General features: G+C 42.2%; 1 protein-coding gene across 2 annotated transcripts in view; it reads left to right on the top strand.

Annotated features, from left to right (window-relative positions):
- NCKAP1L (NCK associated protein 1 like) overlaps positions 1–19,892 on the top strand; it is a 188,796-nt gene that overhangs the window by 115,873 nt on the left and 53,031 nt on the right. For both annotated transcript variants that reach the window (XM_083169529.1, XM_083169530.1), the window contains 2 exons: positions 3,001–3,081; positions 18,993–19,086. In XM_083169529.1, coding sequence (XP_083025655.1) covers positions 3,001–3,081; positions 18,993–19,086 — 175 coding nt within the window. The remainder of the gene's footprint in view (positions 1–3,000; positions 3,082–18,992; positions 19,087–19,892) is intronic.

Below are 19,892 nucleotides of genomic sequence, written 5' to 3'. Positions count from 1 at the left end.
TCAATCTTTCAACCTAGCAAATTCATAATATCTTTTTTTCAAAGCACTACCTGAATGATTAAACCACAATGAAGAATCGTTGTCACCTGCATTTATTTGTAAGGTGCACAAAATGCCTTACTGCAGCACAGTCAGGATGATAAATCATACTACATATAAAATCCTACATAAGAACAAAACAAATACATTGAAAACAATATGTACCATATAAAAGTATAACCCCGCTCCCCCCACCCTGTTTGCGGCTTCCTGGATAAGTGGGAAAAATTAAAAAGTGCAATTCTAAAAGCAACAGAACTTTGCGTCAAAAGAGTTAGGAAAAACACAAGAAAAAGAAAGCCATTGTGGTTTGCAAAAGAAGTAGCAAGTATTGTGAAAGCAAAAAAGTTGGCCTTTAAGAAATTTAAGCAGACGCAGAAGAATGAGGACAAAGAGGTGTATCTTGTTAGACAGAAGGAGGCTAAAAAGGTAATCAGATGTGCAAAAGCACAGGCTGAAGAGAAAATGGCCCAGTCAGTGGGTAAAGGGGGGAAAACTTTTTTTAGGTATATAAGTGAAAGGAGAAAAACAAAAAGTGGAATAATTAGACTGAAGACAGAGAGTGGAAGTTTTCTTGAGGGGGACAATGTAATAGCAGATAATATTAATAATTATTTCTGCTCAGTATTCACTGCTGAAAGAGAGGGGAAGGGGCCACAGTTAAGTTGCAAGTATAGTCAGAAAACTGAGGGAGAGACAAGTACATTTACAGAGGAGAAAGTCCTCATAGAACTCTCAAAACTGAAAGTGGATAAATCAATGGGGCCAGATGGGATACATCCAAGGATACTAAAAGAGCTTAAAGGGGAGCTGGTAAAACCAATAACAGAATTATTCAACCAGTCACTAGCTACTGGAGTAATCCCAGAGGACTGGAAAACAGCGAATGTAGTCCCACTGCACAAAAGTGGAAGCAAGGAAGATGTAAGCAACTATCGACCAGTGAGCCTTACATCAGTAGTAGGGAAATTGATGGAAACACTCTTAAAACAAAGAGTTGTAGAATATCTCAAAACCAGCAATTTACAGGATCCAAAACAGCATGGGTTTACTGGGGGAAGATCATGTCAAACAAATCTTATTGACTTTTTTGACTGGGTGACTAAAGTAATAGATCAAGGTGGGGCTGTAGATGTAGCTTATCTAGACTTTAGTAAAGCTTTTGACACTGTCACACATCGCAGACTGTTAAATAAACTTGAAAGCTTGGGATTGGATTCTAAGATAGTTGAATGGATAAAAGCGTGGTTGCAGGACAGAAAACAGAGAGTTGTAGTAAACAGAGTACAGTCAAAGGAGGGAAAGGTTACAAGTGGAGTACCCCAGGGATCTGTACTTGGACCGGTGCTTTTTAATATCTTTATTGGTGATATTGCAAATGGAATTGAGGGTAAAATGTGCCTTTTTGCAGATGACACAAAGGTATGCAACAGGGTAGACACACCAGGAGGGGTAAAACAAATGATTGAGGATTTAGGCAGATTAGAGAAATGGTCAAGAGAATGGCAACTACAGTTTAATGCCAAAAAATGCAAAATCATGCACTTGGGTCTCAGAAATCCAAAGACTCAATATAGTATAAATGGCACTATAATGGAAACTACTGAGGAAGAGAGGGATCTAGGTGTCACTATTTCAGGGGACTTAAAAGCAGGTAGGCAATGTAACAAAGCAATGAAGAAGGCAAGTCAGATGCTTGGTTGCATAGGGAGAGGTATCAGCAGTAGAAAGAAAGAAGTAATAATGCCACTGTATAGGTCATTGGTACGACCTCACCTAGAGTATTGTGTTCAGTTCTGGAGGCCATATCTCCAGAAGGATATAAATACATTAGAGACTGTACAAAGAAGAGCAACTAAAATGGTGCATGGCCTACATCACAAAACGTACCAGGAAAGACTAAAAGATCTTAATATGTATACTTTAGAGCAGAGAAGGGAAATGGGGGACATGATAGAAACTTTCAAATATATCAAGGGCTTTAACAAGGTACAGGTGGGAGACATTCTTCACAGGAAGAGGAGCAACAGAACACGAGGACATGCACTGAAACTAGACGGAGGAAGATTCAGGGGAAATGCGAGGAAGAATTTTTTCACAGAAAGAGTAGTAGATAAGTGGAATAGCCTCCCAACAGAGGTGGTAGACGCAAATACAGTAGTAAAATTTAAACATGCTTGGGATAAATAAAGGATCAAATATGGTTTGAGGTAACATGTTTAAAAAAAGGGCAGACTAGATGGGCCAAGTGGTTCTTATCTGCCGTCAAATTCTATGTTTCTATGTTTAGGGTTGCCTACACTCCCGGAATGGCCGGGAGGGTCCTGAAAATCGGGTCCCCCTCCCGGCCCCCCGGGAAGATGGGCAACCCTCCCGGATTCTGGGGGACCGCCGCTCCCCCCCCACCCTGTTTGCGGCTTCCTCCCCACCTGACCGCGGCGTTTAGATAACCTGATTTGACGATCTCTGGGAGGGGCGGGGCTATAGTGTCATAATCGCTTCGTTGAGCCCTGCCCCCCACAGAGATAGGCAAACCGGGTAATTTCTAATTATGGGGGCGGGCTTAATGACGTAACGCTCGAGCCCCACCCCCGAACTTTTGCTGAAAGTCTCCTCTCCGGGCTGCTCCCGGAGAGGAGATAACAAAAGTCGGCAACCCTGAGTTAGTATAATAATAATAATAATAATAATAATAATTATTATTATTATTATTATTATTGTGAGAATTGCACAAAATAAGAGTAATTCTATTTTTGATAGCTATATCATTCAAATATGTATTTTATGTAGTATACCGGCTCCTTAGAGTTTGTTGGTTTTCGAGTCCATGAAGGCAATATCAAAGGTGTAGACGGAGATATTTATCTAAAGGTCATTGGTAAAGTGAGCCTATCAGAATGCATAATTATTTTCTATGTAATTATTTCATTAACAGCTTTGTCTTGTGTGTTATTACTAAAGGTTTTCACCCACCACTGTCCTTACCTGATGGGTCCAATTGAGTATCTAAAGGATTTTGTCACCCCTGACCTTGACATACAGGTATGTTTTATCTTGCTAAATGTTTAGTTTTTCGGGTTTTTTTTGTTCTTGCCCCCCCCCCCCCCCTCCTTTTTTCATACTTACCTCGTCCCCCGATGTCCACGGCGGTCTCCGTCACCAGACCACACACTTGCGCAATGCACCCCTGGGACTGGAGATGCGCGGAAGAGGATCCTGAAGGCCACCATGGACGCCGGAGGACACCGTGGACGTCGGAGGACCATCGGGGCACCAACAGGGGACCAGGTAAGTATGGGAAAAAGAATATTCAAAAAAACCCCAAAAAATCCCTTACCTAAAATGCTCATGGTCCAGGGCATTTCCGATAAGGGATACTTAACCTGTATTACAATATAAGATATAAATACAATTTGTGATTTTACTTTTAATTGGACTGCAGCACAATGGTCACATTACTACATTCTTGAACAGCTCAATATCGTAATAACAAACCCCCACCCCATTGCCTGTTCTGTGTGCCCAATGTTGACTACAGTATATCATCAATGAGGCATGCTAGAAGCAGGGACCGGGTGACATCACTGAGCGATATTGTTAACTGGCAGACAATTAGCCCCCAAGGGCATGAAGGTTAAGGTGAATTTACAATGGAGAATAATGAAAGCAAACAGTACAGTACATGCAGAATACAAATATACAGATTTGCAAAGTGTTTCTAATAATTTCACAAACATGCAAAGAGATCAGTGTATACCGTATACCACAGTATCTACAGTATATGATGTCTACATCATTGAAATTGTATTTGATGCTCTTAATCACAAAGCTACACACACAAAAACATTTTGCACACATGTGGCCCAATTCAGACGTGGTTGAGGTACACAGTTAGGTCATTTCAAACACCATCAGTCAGTTGCGTGACCCATGGGGGCCGGCAGTGGCAAGACCCTCCAAGAGTCCTGGAAATGTCTGTTCTCTGATGGAGATCCTGACCTCATCCCTCCTCTGCAATGGTGGCGATATGCCTCTGTTTTGAGAAATGGAGGTCATCACTGCACTCCCAATGGCAGCATTCTGACACTCACTGACAGTTTGATGCCATAATGTGTCCTATGTCGCATACCTGTACTGCAGTGTGGGTCTTGCGCATGCGATAAGCAAGGAACATCATTACTTTGCAGCATGCGCTGCATTAACAACTGGACCTGAATCAAGCCCATTATTTTTAAACATAGAAAAAAATGTACCATGCTAAGACTTGTAGTGCCGTGCAGGAAAAGAAAATACAGATGCACACTCTAAGCATTAGGAACACTCACAGTAAAAGCAAGTATGGTAAACTGCAAAATGAACATGGAGTATAAATGAGTTTCTTATGATGTGTCCACACGGGCCGATCAGGTGGCTGGCGATATCGATCCGATATCTGCGGCCGTTGGGACCCGGTGTGGTGCCGGCATTTGCTGGCAGGGAGGAAGGGAGGGTGCGACAGTGGTTGCATTGAGCAGCATGGCCTTCATTTGAACATATTAGAAATAGACTGTGCAGCACAGTTTATTTCTACTTTTGATCCCGATAACGCGGGCTGCAAGTCAGGAATGAATTGAGATTGGGTGCTGCATAGCTTCGTGCAAATTGTGCTATGCGCTTTTAACTACATAGTCAAAATTGATAGTGCAAATTGCACTGTGTGGAGTCTGTGGACACACCAATGGCATATATTTGGCCAAACATCCACCACGTCAAGGTGAATCTCAAAGTCTTATCACTGTGATGGGAACAAAATAGCTTTTGATGAAATGATGCTCTCCCATTGTATTTTCAGCATGGTGCCCATACAACAACTCATGCAGCAGAGTTCGGCATAGAGTTTGCATGCATTTTTGACTGACACATTTTGACATTCTGCTTTACATTTATACAAAGGGTGCAAATTTATTTTTGGACTTGCAGAAAGTAGACAGGCAAATAGAAATTTGAATCAGGTCAGGTGGAAGTTCCCTTGATGCGCATATAAAATATGCAGAAGGTGCTCTTACCCATTATCTGATGCTCAAACAATGACGTACAGAATTTGTGACACATGACATGCAGACATTTTTAGTATATTCAGAAAAAATAGATTTTTTTAAATAAATATGTGGATATTGTTAAGAATAGCCCCATGATAAAGCTTTTGTTGGAGATTAAGGGGGAAATTTACTAAAGGAAATTTGTAAAAAATAGGTGTATTTGTATCCAGAAATACACTTATTTTTGACATTTACTATCCCGAAAATACGGCAATTCGTAGTCGTATTGATGTGCTATCAATACAAATACGAATTGTCGTATTTTCGGGATAGTAAATGTCAAAAATAAGTGTATTTCTGGATACAAATACACCTATTTTTTACAAATTTCCTTTAGTAAATTTCCCCGTAAGTAACAAGACGAGTTTACTGTATTTATTTTAAAAACACTGAACATACTTTAATTATACATAAGTGGACTCCAATCAGTTATTTCTGTGACCTCTTAAGATATTATTTAGATCTGCCAAGGGAGAAGGGGTAAATACCCTTGCGGTCAGTTTATTGTTATTATTATTATTATTGGTTTTATCTCTATTCAATGAAGTTACATTTTGAAAATTGTTTTGGTATATGAAGTAAAACAGCGTTTTGTATTACTAATCAGCTTCAAGAATTCCATATTTATTTCATATTGAGGTCAAAGAAAGTTCCAAGTTACTGTGAGGAGCAGTGCTAGATAATTTTATTAGGAGGTTCTGTCAGGGATGCGGTGAATTAGGGGTATCATTTTTAAATATTATTGATTTGATTTTTCGGTACTCTTTACCTAGCATGGCGCCCATCGCGGGCATCGCGGCCATCAAATGCACTAAAAAACGGGTGCAACGCGATGCCCGTGATTTCCCATAGGGAACAATGTTAAAAGTGTGATTGGACGCGATTTTACTGTTCAATGCCTCAATGCCCGCGATTTTTCCATAGAAAACAATGTTAAATGGGCCACAGAGCCCAAATAGTCCCCCTGAAGTGTGAAATGGCCCCCACAATTGTTAACGCCACCCCACGATCAACGTGAAACCGAAGCGTGGCGAGCCCGCGAGGGGCGGCGGTACGCGTCCTCCGACCTTTTCATACCCCCACTATCCACGTCGGCGTGGAGTTGAGAATAGAATAGTGTGGCGAGCGCAGCGAGCCACCGAGCCCGAAGCGTGGCGAGCGCAGCGAGCCCCGCGAGGGGACGCGGATACCTTCACAGGTAAACGCGTCCCTTCGCGGGCTTCACAGGTATCCGTGTCCCCTCGCGGGGCTCGCTGCGCTCGCCACGCTGCGCTCGCCACGCTGCGTTCGCCACACTATTCTATTCTCAACTCCACGCCGACGTGGATAGTGGGGGTATGAAAAGGTCGGAGGACGCGTACCGCCGCCCCTCGCGGGCTCGCTGCGCTCGCCACGCTTCGGGTTCACGTTGATCGTGGGGTGGCGTTTACAATTGTGGGGGCCATTTCAGACTTCAGGGGGACTATTAGGGCTCTGTGGCCCATTTAACATTGTTTCCTATGGAAAAATCGCGGGCATTGAGGCATTGAACAGTAAAATCGCGTCCAATCACACTTTTAACATTGATCCCTATGGGAAATCGCGGGCATCGCGTCGCACCCATTTTTTTAGTGCATGCGATGGCCGCAATGCCCGCGATTTTTTACCCCCGATGACCGCGATGGACATCGTGGGCGCCGTGCTAGGTAAAGAGTACCGATTTTTCTTACTTCAGACATATGTTTATAATTTACTTTGTGGATAATTACTTTGGCAATCGTCCTTCTTTTGTAAGTTCTTTCCTGATTTTCTTCAATTTATTTGTGTCCTCAGTTCCATTGTAATAAAGTTACCTTATGAAAGTATATAGTATATTATAGTGTACATCCTTACACATTGCATTTTATGGTAAGCAGGCTGAATTTCCTTGCTGTTTCCACAAAGTAGACTGGTTGTGATGACCAATTAACCACTGAATGGTGACTTCCCTTTTATTCCTTGCTGAACCTGAATAGCTATTTCCTGTTAACAGAATGGGAATGTTTGTACCATAGGGAATTTACTCCAGTGATCCAGTGAAAGGTTTAGTGGAACATTCGCAACAAGACTGAAGCACGTTGATGTGTCCAATAATCTCGTCCCTACCGGAATTCAGATCTTCCCACAATGCCTCTGGCCTCTTCCAGACAATTTATTTATAATAGAGATTGCAGTTTAGTTTTATGGAATGAGCCACCTGCCGTTGTACATAATAGGTGTTTCCAAACGGGTCTGCTTAATGTACTTTCCATACCGAGATCCATGTGTGAGGCTAACAGTGTCATTGTGGTGCTGATTCTATGTGTTTTATAGTCTACAATGCCGCCTGATTGCCCAATCATCTCTAGACTATGCAGTCTGTGTGAATAATGTCCCGCTATGTGCTAGGGATAATGTTCTTTACTTCATTATGTATCCTGTGATTTTAAGCTTAGTAAAGTATATGCAGTTGTATTATACATTGGCAGCAGGGAGAGTAGTTAGACTCAATGGATTCAGATTTTGTTGTCTGCAGTGCACCATCCAATATTGTTATGTAGTGGTCTGATGGTTGCTGTTTGATTATTACAAAATCTAGAGCTTGGTAGTAGCTGTTGCATAGTGTTAAAGGGTGAAATGCTCCGCAAGCAGGTGTTCCTTCAGCTCTGCATCGCCTCAGTTTTGTCTTGTAATGCCAGGCTGGCAATTCTAAAAAATCAGAAACCTAGGGGCGAATCACTTACTGTAGCCGCAGGGTTGTGCCTGAGTGATTTAAGATTCTCTGCCCCTTATTTTAAGCTCAGAGGGTTGTTTCCTCACAGCCTTGAGTTCGGGGCCAGATTAATAACGGTTTGGAAATAGACCCATCACCATGACAGTATGATGATCACCAGACACCAGCTGGCCACATGGTCGGCCATAAATCATAAGTATTAAAATTGCATACCTTACAACTTTCTGATTACCCAAATCTGGGCCTGTTGTGCCATAGGCCAGTCTGAAAATGAGGTGGAGATATGGCGCGGGTGAACGTGGCCTTGGGTAAAGGGGAGTTGGCTCGTGCCGCAACCCCATGTTTAGTATTTTCACGGGCATGCCTAGCGCTCCCCTAGCGACTAGGCAACCCCCAGCTCGCTCCTTGCCCTCCCTGCACTGCTCATGGCATCTCTTCAGCAATTAGCAGCAGTTATTTTCGGCTCCCCCAACTGCCCCTGCCCGCGGGACATTGCCAGCCGCGCTGGGGACAGCAGGACAGTCTCTAAATAGCGGGACTGTCCTGCTGTAATCAGGACAGTTGGGAGTAATGCTATTTCATACCCTCCCAGGCACTGGGACTTATAGTGTTTGGGTTGTACATGCCGATATATCATTGGCTTCACCACCTCCACTTCTCATAATAGGCCCTTGAATATTTTTCAGCTCCAGGCCCATTAGGCCCTTAATCTGCTCAAGCTGGAGAAATCTATTAGATGTACCATCTGGGACTTACCTGCAGAGTAACCAATAGAGTGCTGCACAAGATTGCAGTTTGAAGATTGTTGCAGGACAGTACAAGTCCAAACTGGGAATACCATTATAATATTATGAGGCAGGATTGATGGGTATCTGGATAGATGATAGACAATGTCTATCTAGGTTGACAGTCAATAGGTCAACACTATATGATCACATATATATGATCGACATGGCTACGGTCAACATATGAAATGGTCAACATGAGTTTTTTGGGACTTTCTTAATTTGTTTTACCTCCTTAATCATTTACGATCCACGTAGAGTCCAACTGGGAACATTAAAGTGTCCCGGAGCATGGAGAGCAAAGCGGTACACTAATTAGGGGGTCCACATGCTCTTGTGTCAACCTTTTTATGTGTCAACCTTTTCCGTGTCAACCTTTTTTCTTGGGTTGACCGTTTTCAAGTTTTGACCTTATGCATGTTGACCTTGACTTTGTTGACCTATTATACTACACCCATTGATGGTCCATATGCATAAATATATGGGACGGGGGTTGATTTGCACTTCAAGATAGTTTCCATAATAGAATCTTCTATATCCTGCTGTTTGGAAGTGGATGGAGCATGAGCACTGTATAAAGTTATTGGTCTGATTTACATAGATGTTTCTGGATTTACAGACATGTAAATGGACATATGTTTTCCAGTGCTCATTAAGTCATACCTCCCAACTTCTGTGCATCGAAGTTCACGACCCAAGAAGTGGCAAAGCTACATTACTGGTGGGCATGGCCTCGGGCAGAGGGGTTGTGACTTAGCGCCATGACCCCCATATTTGTGATTTGTAATTTTTTGGAGCGTACCCCCAGCAGCTGGGCATACCCCAACTCCCTCCCTGCACTTTAGTGATCACTGACTGCCCCCTGCTCGCGGGACTGTCCCACTGTAATCGGGAGGTACGATTAAATCATAAGTAAGGTGTAAGTGCACCAATGTATTGCATTACACAGGATATAATTGTGACCTTTCTCATGTACTGTAAATGGTGTTTGTTCCTTATGTCTAAGGTCTCCCACAATCCCACAACAGTGGAATGTAGGTGAATTTATGATTTTTGTCAAGCAGTAGTTGTAAACACACTGTGCTGTGTAAGTTTTCTGGTTACTAAGCAACCATCTATGCATATGCCGTATAATGTCTTTCAATTAATAATGTTAACTGTTCTTTGACCACTAGGGAGCACTGTGCTCATAGAGATCCATGGAGATCCTGTAGTTAGGACTGGAATTCAACTACCTCTGCCTACTTCATGCCCAGATTCATCAAGCTCAATTAAGACCACTAATGTAATGTAAAACAAGAATGGTCATTATGTTCCCTCCGTATTCACTTAAGTAATTATATACCAAAATAACAACTGTAATTAAGCTCATCAGCGTACTTTCAACGTCATGTTTCTTCAGGGGGGAAAATATATTATATTGTAACTGATTTAATCTCTAGACATAAGTAATGGCATGATTGGCCTGTATGGGTACTGTTATGTCCTCATATCAATACTTGGCTTGTTGGAACTATGACAGACTAATACAGTGTTCTGATTAAGTGGTGTTTTAAGTGATCCTTTAAATCAAAGTATTTAGTGTCTACAAACATATTTAATTAATATGAAGCACCTTACATTGGTGATAAGAAAAAAGGCAAAAAGATCTGTACTGTGGGATCTTCACCACCCATTTTTTTCAGCGCCCACATTTTTTGGATAATTGTTGTTCATTTATTAATTAAATGTTTCTAGTTTTGGCTTTATTCCTTCTCCACTTTATCATCAGAAGTAACATATCATCTTGTCTTACACTAGTAGGGGGTGGGGGGTGTAGCCCACACCTGGGTGTCAGTGACAGGAGGCGGGTGCTGCAGTGTTATATTTTGTGCATCAGTCAGCTTCTGTCACCAATGAAGAGCCCATGCTTGAGATCCTAGCACCATTTTCAAGAAAAACTCTAAAATATGGAAAAAAATAAAAACATTGCAAGTGCTCGCAGATCTAAGACACCTGTACGGGAACCCCTCACACCTTCGCCATGGCTGAATTACAATGGGAACGCCCAGTGTTTTCATGGGAACACCCATGAAACGCTGGGCATTCCCATGGGCGCAGCCCCTCATTGCCGCAAACCTCCTCCCGCGTGGCGCCCCCCCCCCCCCCCCACCCGCACTTCTAGGTGCGAACGGGACAGAGAATAATCAATTTGCCTTACCTGCTTGCACCAAGCAGCTGCACATTTGCATATATGTGTATGTGTATGCGCAGTTGTAAACCATTGATCCCCTGTGCGAATGTGAAGGGGAGCGTATAGACTAGAATAAGGTCCTATATCTCATGAGTCCAGTGGCGTAACTATAGTCCCGCAGCCCCCGCGGTGGCGGGGAGGCGCTAGGCAGGTGTGGGCGCCTGGGGGGTCTGCGGGACAATAGTTACCACCTGGTCCCGGCTCCCGACTCCTGCCCTCCCCCTCCTTACCCCATTGCCGCTGGCGCCGCTGCCTCTAACCCGACACGCAGATCTGTGTCGGGTGACGGGTGGTCCCCGGCTCCGGCTGCAGTGCTAATATAATAAGAGACATAATAATAATAATAATGCTGTATGGGGGCAGCCATTTTCCGAGTGTCTGTTATTATATTAGCACTGCAGCCGGAGCCGGGTACTGCCCGTCACCCGACACAGATCTGCGTGTCAGGTTAGAGGCAGCGGCGCCGGCGGCAATGGGGACGGGTAAGGAGGGGGTTAATATTTCGGGGGGGGGGGGGGGGGGCGCCCGAAATGTACGGCGGGGGGGGCGCAAAAAAAGTAGTTACGCCTCTGCATGAGTCAATATAGAGGAGTTATGCAATTTATTGTAGTAAAAGTAGTCCGTAGTAACAGTTTTTTATATAACATAGCAAACACTGTTGGGCTTTAAATTTAGAAACAACTGTTATTAAACAAACTGGGCAATAACAGACAGTGATAGGGGTAGGAGGGCCCTGCTTGCAAGCTTACAACCCATAGGGAAATAGACATTGATACAAAAGTAAGGTGTTATTTATTGCATAAGGGTCCACCAGATTGTAAAGGTTCTTGATGGGCTGTATGATATGGTCCATGATTTACCATTAAATAATATCTGTCATTTCCATTCCATTGTCTTCTGTTGGTGGTGATGGTTCCTTCACTGTGAGAACAGTTAGTAGAATACTTTGAGCAGGATGCTGGGTGTTTCATCCCCCCACTGAGCCAGCCACACGTTCTGCAAGGGCAGTACCTGGGGCATATCTTGTTGTTGTTGTGCCCCGGGTGGTAGGAACTAATTGCACTGCTTTCACTATGGCCCTGAAAATGCTCCTACCCAAACACTATTCTAAAGGGCTATAAAATATAAACCGCTGCCAGCTGGCATGAAAAACGTGATCTAAATGAAAGAATACAAAACTATTACAGCGAGTAATTTAAACATGTAAATTGATAATGGGAAAAAAACACAGAGGCAACAAGAGAATACAGATTTCTGCAAATTAATCTTGAAGTTTTTTACATGGTCGTGTGACATGAAAGCAATCAAAGTTGTTTCATTTCTCTAGAACTTTGTTGACAAAAAAACAAGACTAATTAAAAATGAGCCAACTGTTATAGTTTATTTTGCTTATCTTCCCAAGCCACTACAGAGGTCGTCATTTGACCTTAAATTCCTTAAGTAGAATTTTGGGCTTTGCAAAGTTGTGAAGGTGCAGTAAAACAATATTTTCCCCTAAATGACAGAACCAAATATTCAACTGCTGTGTTCTGGACCCAGCCTTCCTGGCAGCAAAATCATGCGGATTGTGTCTGCGATGCCTGCATGGTGTGATACCATGCTGAGAGCTGCCTGGTGATGCGTTGCAATGAGAGAGAACTTGACGTGACTAAGAGATAGCAGACACGAGACATGTCTTGTCAGGGGGTAGTTTGAAGGAATACTAAACAGCTTGTCTTGCCTTGTGTAGACTTTCTTTTCCAGGAGAGTTTCCTGGTGGAAGATGTGCACAGGCAGCTTGTTCAGAACTTTATGGGGTGAGTATTAAGTAATAACTGACACCACATATCAACAAGGCATCTTGTGGAGATGAGTGAAGTCACTTGTGGCATATAGTAGTAACCGCTGTATGAATCAATGGACCTGTATAGCAAATCAAAGCCACCCAGTGACAGAGCTGTAGTAAAGCGCAGCTTAACATATGTTATTTGTACATATCAAAGTCAAAAACCAGCAATACAGTGTTCTATGGAAATCTTAGTAGGGACTATTTTATACCAACTATTCTGTCCTCTAGTTTTCATTTTAAAGAATGGAGCATATTTTATACAATACAAGAAAAAGACAACTATGTTTCCCCTCGTTATTTGCAGAAAATGCAGTAATAATAATAATAATAATAATATAGTATCAAAAAAGATATAACAAAAGAAATAAACTGCTTATGATCAAGTCAGACATATTATTTCTTGTATACATTTACAAGTAATTGGTAAGACTTTCCCCCCAATTACAATGTGCTTTTGCTAATGGGGTTACTTCCATAAGCCTTGCAGAAAATTGCAGATTCTACTTAAACTTGAATTGTTGCAATGGGGCGGTGACACATGATGACACAAGGGGGGGATGAATGGCAATGATGGACCTTTGCTTGTGTAGCAATGCAGAGCTTTTGGGGCATGTCTGAACCGTTTGGGTGGATGTCCGCGGTGGCTGCATCACCTTTTGCTTGTGTCAACCTTTTGTCAATGTCAGCCTGGGGCATGTCAACCATTTTAGGTGTCTGTCTAATCAATGTCGACCGATAGTGGTCGTCCTACTGACTGTCTACCTAGACATTGTTGACCATTTATACCACAACCTGCAAAGCAATGTTGAAATTTTTGTACTTCACCAATTAAATAATGGGTACTTGTCTACCAGTGGAATGATGTGGAATCTAAAACTGGTAAAGGAAAAGACACACGCTTCATAAATAAAACTGTACAATTAGTGGTATATAAATGGTGGTAATACAGACTTTACTCCAGGCTCAGCTGTGGGTTATTTGAAAGAGTCCAAACGTGATTTGTGGGAGAAAACAAAAAAGATAGAGTGAAAATGTGCACAATAGTGTAATAGCCAATAACCAAAGGGCATAAAGAGTAGGGTAAATGCAAATAAATACATTCAGGGAAATGTACTAAGATCGAATGGGTACGGATGCACTACATGGATTCTCAGACTGATTATTGAAGTAATTTATAGACTTATGTGTATAATTGACACTATCATATGATATAACCCTTGCTAAGCAGGGTCCAATTTACCCAAGAAGGGAATTTATGGCAACAATAAAATACAACTACAGTGGATATTGATATAATAGCACAAACCCACTCAGTAGTATTGTATGATCTTTAGGCACATCTACATCCCTAATAAAGTGCGGCTGCACATAGGGAATACGATATTAGTGTACCTAGAACCTGTAGTGGGAACACACTGTTGTAGTATAACTCAGTGTGAGGACCTATGACAGGTGACTGAGCATCAGACTGACCTGAAATATTGCCCATTTTTTTTGGCCGTGACTTATAAGAACGCATGTGTCAGATAGAATAATCGACACAGGTCAAAACATGATGCATTTGCCATAAATATGAAAATGATATCATGGTTATAATCTTATTGATTCAATAAAACACTAAGTCTACTATATATGAGGACACCTCAAACAGTTGACACGTACCCCACACTGGAATCCGAAGTGAACACCGATATATAGGATATTGATCCATTTGACGTGATATAAAATAGGTGTCGACGGAGAGTACCTGTTGACAGTGTATCATAAATTGTCACACAGAGCTGAGAGAGTGAGCCGCCGTTTTTTAAACACACCTCATTTATGTCGTCCTTGTCTTGTGTGTTTTTATATTTCGCTAGTCTTTTACCTCAATAATAATAAAAGTTAATTTTTATGTGTGAGAATTACTTAAGGTGCACCACACCGAGACACACCTTTTTCTTTCTTGTTGTGTACATACCCATTTGTACCCTTTTGATCTTAACTACGGCCGTAATCAGCCATTTGGCATATGGGCCTATTCATCATTCTTAAAATGGTCATTCGTTATTTAAGTCTGATAGGACCACCTGATCTTCAGCAAACTGGATTTTGCCTGCGAGAACAAACGCCATCTTTAGAAGATGCTTATTCTCCGAGCCCTGCTCCTTTTTATGGTGAGAAGGTGCTGGGGGTGCAGCGATCCCTACGCCTCTTACTCACTATCAGGGCATGGGTGAGCTTAAGTGACTCATGCACAGAAGCAGTCAGGTAGCAGTGTGATGTGCCAACACGGAGCAATGCTGACATGCTCTGGTGATAAGTATCCCCCAGTGCAACTCGTCCAGCCTTTGATGATAAATAGGCATATGCCCTGTGGATGGAATCAGCCGCATCCACCTGCATCAACTTTGTATGCACTGGCCGCTGTAATGTATAATCAGAGTGGTTAGACAACCGACATCAGCCGTGGCCTCCTTTTCCCCATGGCCTTTGCAGTGCCCAGTAAGTCTAGACTTACTCAGCGCTATGAGCAGGGGGAAATTATTTGATGGTGAGTGATTTCCCCCCTGTGTGCGCGGCTGCGAATGCATTCACAGCCGTGCACTGGGGCGGAGGGAGCTCGGCGGGGCAGCGTTTACCTGCTCGCTTGGATCCGAATACTCACAGTCCAGTGAGCAAGTCTGAATCAGGCCCATAGATCCGCAGAAACTAGAAGTGAAATATCTGATAAATAATTTAGTATTTTTTTCCTAGCACGGTGCCCATCGCATTGTATACCATAAGCCTAAATATGGTATGCAATGCGATCGGCACGCTTCGGGTTGGCGTTGATAGTGGGGGGCCATTTAACATTGTAAGGACCCTTCAGGGTGGTTGTAAAATAAAAAAAAATTGTATAGCATCGTATGCCATACAATGGCATACAATGCGATGGTATACGATTTTTTATTGTACAACCACCCTGAAGGGTCCTTGCAATGTTAAATGGCCCCCCACTATCAATGCCAACCCAAAGCGTGGCGAGCGCAGCAAGCCCGCACGGGGCGGCGGTACGCGTCCTCCGACCTTTTCATACCCCCACTATCCACGTCGGCGTAAAGTTGATTTTAGATAGTGTGCGAGCGCAGCGAGCCACCGAGCCCTCGCGTACCACCGCCCCTAGCCACGCTTCGGGTTGGCGTTAATGTTGGGGGTTGAGTGGGGGTGCATTTAACATTGTAAGCACCCATTAGGGTGCTTATACAATTAAAAATCGTATATGGGGGGGGGGGGCATTTAACATTGTAAGCACCCATTAGGGTGCTTATACAATTAAAAATCGTATATGGGGGGGGGGCATTTAACATTGTAAGCACCCATTAGGGTGCTTATACAATAAAAAATCGCATCGCATCACTGCGATGCATAAGATTCCATAAGATGTAAATGCCGTGGGTGCCGTGCTAGGAAACAAGTACCAATAATTCTTATAAAGGCCCATTTTTACTGTGCAAAAAATTATTGGGAACAACTGAAATCACCCCTTAATGTTCTATTATTTCCCCTACTTTACAATTTTATAAATCTTTGTCTGAATTTCCTTTATATTATACTTTTCTAATACAGCATGTGACCTCTGCAATGCACCCCAGCAACATGCCATCTCTTTCTCTATGAATTATTTAATGTAACCTGTGGATTAAAGTCGCATTTCTCTCTGTGGGGAATGGACGCATTGAATAAATATTATCAAAACTACTGGTGCAGTTCACCCCGTTTGTGTCTCTAAATTGGAACTGTATGCTGAATAATTGCTCAGACACTACTCTGTGGAGAACACATACGCATTTTAACTTAAAATGTATATAGTGAATACAGTACATGGACAAAATGTTGTGTGTGTGTGTGGTGGTGGTGGTGGGTTCCAGTTTGAAGCTGGTCTTCATGGACCAGCAAAAAGAAAAAACCCAAAAAGGGCACCCACTTAGGAAGAAACAAATCCATGCTGATAGCACTAGGACTATTTCCTAATTTGTAGTTGGTGTGGGGTTATTATATATTGTTTAATGGTACACTAAGTGCCGGTACAGAAAGTCCAGTCCATGGAGAGTTGTTGGAATCTTATGCAAACAGAACAAAGCCATATGCGCTATACCAATTCACTGACGTTCTCTGCCATAGCAATGCATTGGATGTTCAGGGCAGTATTCAATGTCCCCAGTTCACTGTTTTTTCCGGCGAGTTTTGCTTTTTTTTTTTGGTGGGAAGGCCAGTTCACCAAAAATGGTCGTTGCCCCATTCAACGCTCCTGATTCACTAAAAATGAACAGCGAGCTTCGACTTGTTTGCCGTTTGGTCCTTGCTGCTGTTTTCTTATGGTACATTTGTGCACCTTGCCGTTTGTGTATTCAATGCTAAAATGGAGAATGCTGCTCGCTTTTATCTTTATTTTTTTGGTATGCCTCTCAGTTTTCCTCTCTGCATCTTTTTTTAGGTGAACTCAACTTATGGATTTATAAAAAAAATATATATTTTCTTTGTTTTTCTGGTGTCTGCAAGTCTATTTTTTAATTATTTTAAGGATATTATTTTTTTTTCTTTAAAAGCTCCACATTAATATATTTTTATTTTTCTCCCCCATGATGCATTTTTCTTCTCACTGTTTATTCTACCCATGATTCACCTCAGTTATTACCCATTATTCACCTCTTCTTCCTCACTCCTTCGTTTGGCCTTTGAGGAGATACACACACCGCATTAGCAGCCTGCAGATTTGGAACCTTTTTTTTTTCAGGCTAATTTGCGTATTTCTGCATTTCTCTGCAATATTTGAACACTTCCTACAAATGGAGCCATTTACTCCTTGTACGCCGCATTGGTCAATGCTCGCCATCAGGGGCGGCAAGCAGCGGATGCATTGAATAGGGTGAGCAGGAGGCATGGCGATGGGTGTAAAAAACGGCACATGCATGGCGAGGGAATGGCATGCGTAGATCGGCGTATGCTGTGCTGCGCTCACCGGCGCATTGAATACTGACTGATATTCTGACTGGCCAGAGCATGACTCTTCCGATGTTTTAAAACACACTTTTTAGTAAATCTAGTGATATCCATCATTTTAATGTGTGAAATTGAGACTTAATTTATGTTCTAAAGTTTGTTTTCTCTCAGAGGTCTTGAGTATAGTAAAATGATAAAATCATGTCAGGATTTCTAGCTTGATTAAGTAAGTTAAGTGAATTCACCCCCTAAGGGGCATATTCAATCAGCATCTCTGTGAGAAAAGGGAATGAACTTTTCAGGGAGAACCCATTGAATAATTTACATGGAATCAGTGAGTTTCCACTCGTTATTTCCTCATTTTCGGTGAATAGAAAAGAATAAATGAGTTGAATAGCCTTTTTAGGTTCGGCATGGTAATTAGCTGAAGGGTAAGCCCAATGTTTAATTAAATATGCCGCTAAGTGTCCATTCCACATCCTTCACTTTAAAGCTGGAAATCCATGCCGTAATTTACATGATAGCCCAATACTTACACCTACAAATTTTGCTGACATAAATGCACCATTAAACCTTGGGTTGAGTCTCAAACTTCCTAGTGTTGGCATTTTGTTTAATAAATGGGAATATCTTGATAATAATGTTGTACAAAAGATGTAATTCAAAAGAAATGCCACATTTACACATTGAGACACATCATAACAAATTAATGTCCTAGTGTTTAGCTTAAGGAGACTGGGAACCCTATTTACAGTTTTAATGAATAGTTGGGCCACCTATGGCTCTTTTACTCTCTTCATTTGAAAGGACCTTTTCAAATAATGTAACAAAATATTATTACATCATTCAGAGCAGAGAATAAAGCCGGAAAAGCCCTTTCATTTTCCACTACATTGCCCTTTTGGCTATTATTCTACATTATCGTTGTGCTAGCAACTTAAAAACATGGTGATATGAAATGAATGGGTAATTGAACGTGCACTGGCAGGTAATAATAACGTACTAATTTTCCTCTAGGCAGAAGGAAAAAAACCCATGCAGCACATTAAGACTGACCAGTTTCCCTTAGTCTGATGTTATTCCAGCCTGTTACATGTTTTAGCAAAAACAATAGCACAGTATGATTTTTCCATCCCCAGCTCTCTACAGCAATTACCAGTGTGTAATTAGTTCACGGCCTCCTGGGGCAATACCTCTTTTTCAGTTGGTGTTTTATTTATTTGTTTTCGACTTTGGAATTATTGTTATCGTTTAATCAAATAGATTGCCAGGTGAAGCATAAAATGTATGGTCTACAACATTATATGGCAATAACATGGTGATTTTCATCTTCTAGGTGACTCTTAGTATATTTGAATTGGCGACCTCGGCAGGTATCCCCTGTGAAGTTGACCCCAGTTTGGTGGTGGCTCTGTCAAACATGAAAACAGGTATTAACTGAACTCCATGAACTGATGAACATTGAAGATAATAAATTATTATCATGTTCCATATTATTTGTACAATATAATATATATTTTGTTAAAGGGAAATACAACCTTAAAAATTACTTTTGGTTATAGGCTGTTTGTTTGCTGATTTTCTTTATTTGGATTAAGGCCCTGATTCACGATCACTCGGAACAGGGCTAATTCGCCCCATTCCAAAGATTGGGGAACTGCGTATGTGTAAGCGCATATTTGCGCATGTGCAGACCGCAGCAATGGATGGCTTTGGTGAGTTACACACTCGCCAGGCCGTTCATTGCGAGGAGAGAGGACCGGGAGCGGAGACAGCACTGGACCATGGGAACTCCCAGAGTTTTATGGGAATCCTCATGAAAACGCTGGGCATTCCCATGGGTATGCAGGTGGGACGATGCCCGCCAGAATGCCACTGGATGCTAGCCACCCACCATAGTGCTCGTAAATAATAATAAAGGTCAATTTTCAATGCAGGAGAAATCATTTGATCAAATGATGGAGGCATGAGAGGGGATGTGTTCTCATACACATCCCTTCACATGGTACCAAGGGGATTCGGGGTGGGTGGGGGGGGGGGGGGGGGTTAGGGGGGTTATTCGGCCAGGCAGCGTCTCAGTAAGCTGCGATGTTTGTAGCTTACCGGGCGAACCTGAATCAGGGCGTCAATGTTTTCCCCTTAAAGTTAAATTTAGGATATATGATGAAATTAAGGTGCTCAGACTGGGTTGAATACATGAGAATGAAATAGCGTTTTAAGAGGATGCGTGGCAAGA

The sequence above is a fragment of the Crinia signifera genome, chromosome 2 (assembly GCF_055691185.1).
Source record: "Crinia signifera chromosome 2, ASM5569118v1, whole genome shotgun sequence".
Classification (NCBI taxonomy): domain Eukaryota; kingdom Metazoa; phylum Chordata; class Amphibia; order Anura; family Myobatrachidae; genus Crinia; species Crinia signifera.
The sequence above is the reverse complement of the archived record's forward strand: the minus strand, read 5'-3'. Positions and strand labels throughout refer to the sequence as shown.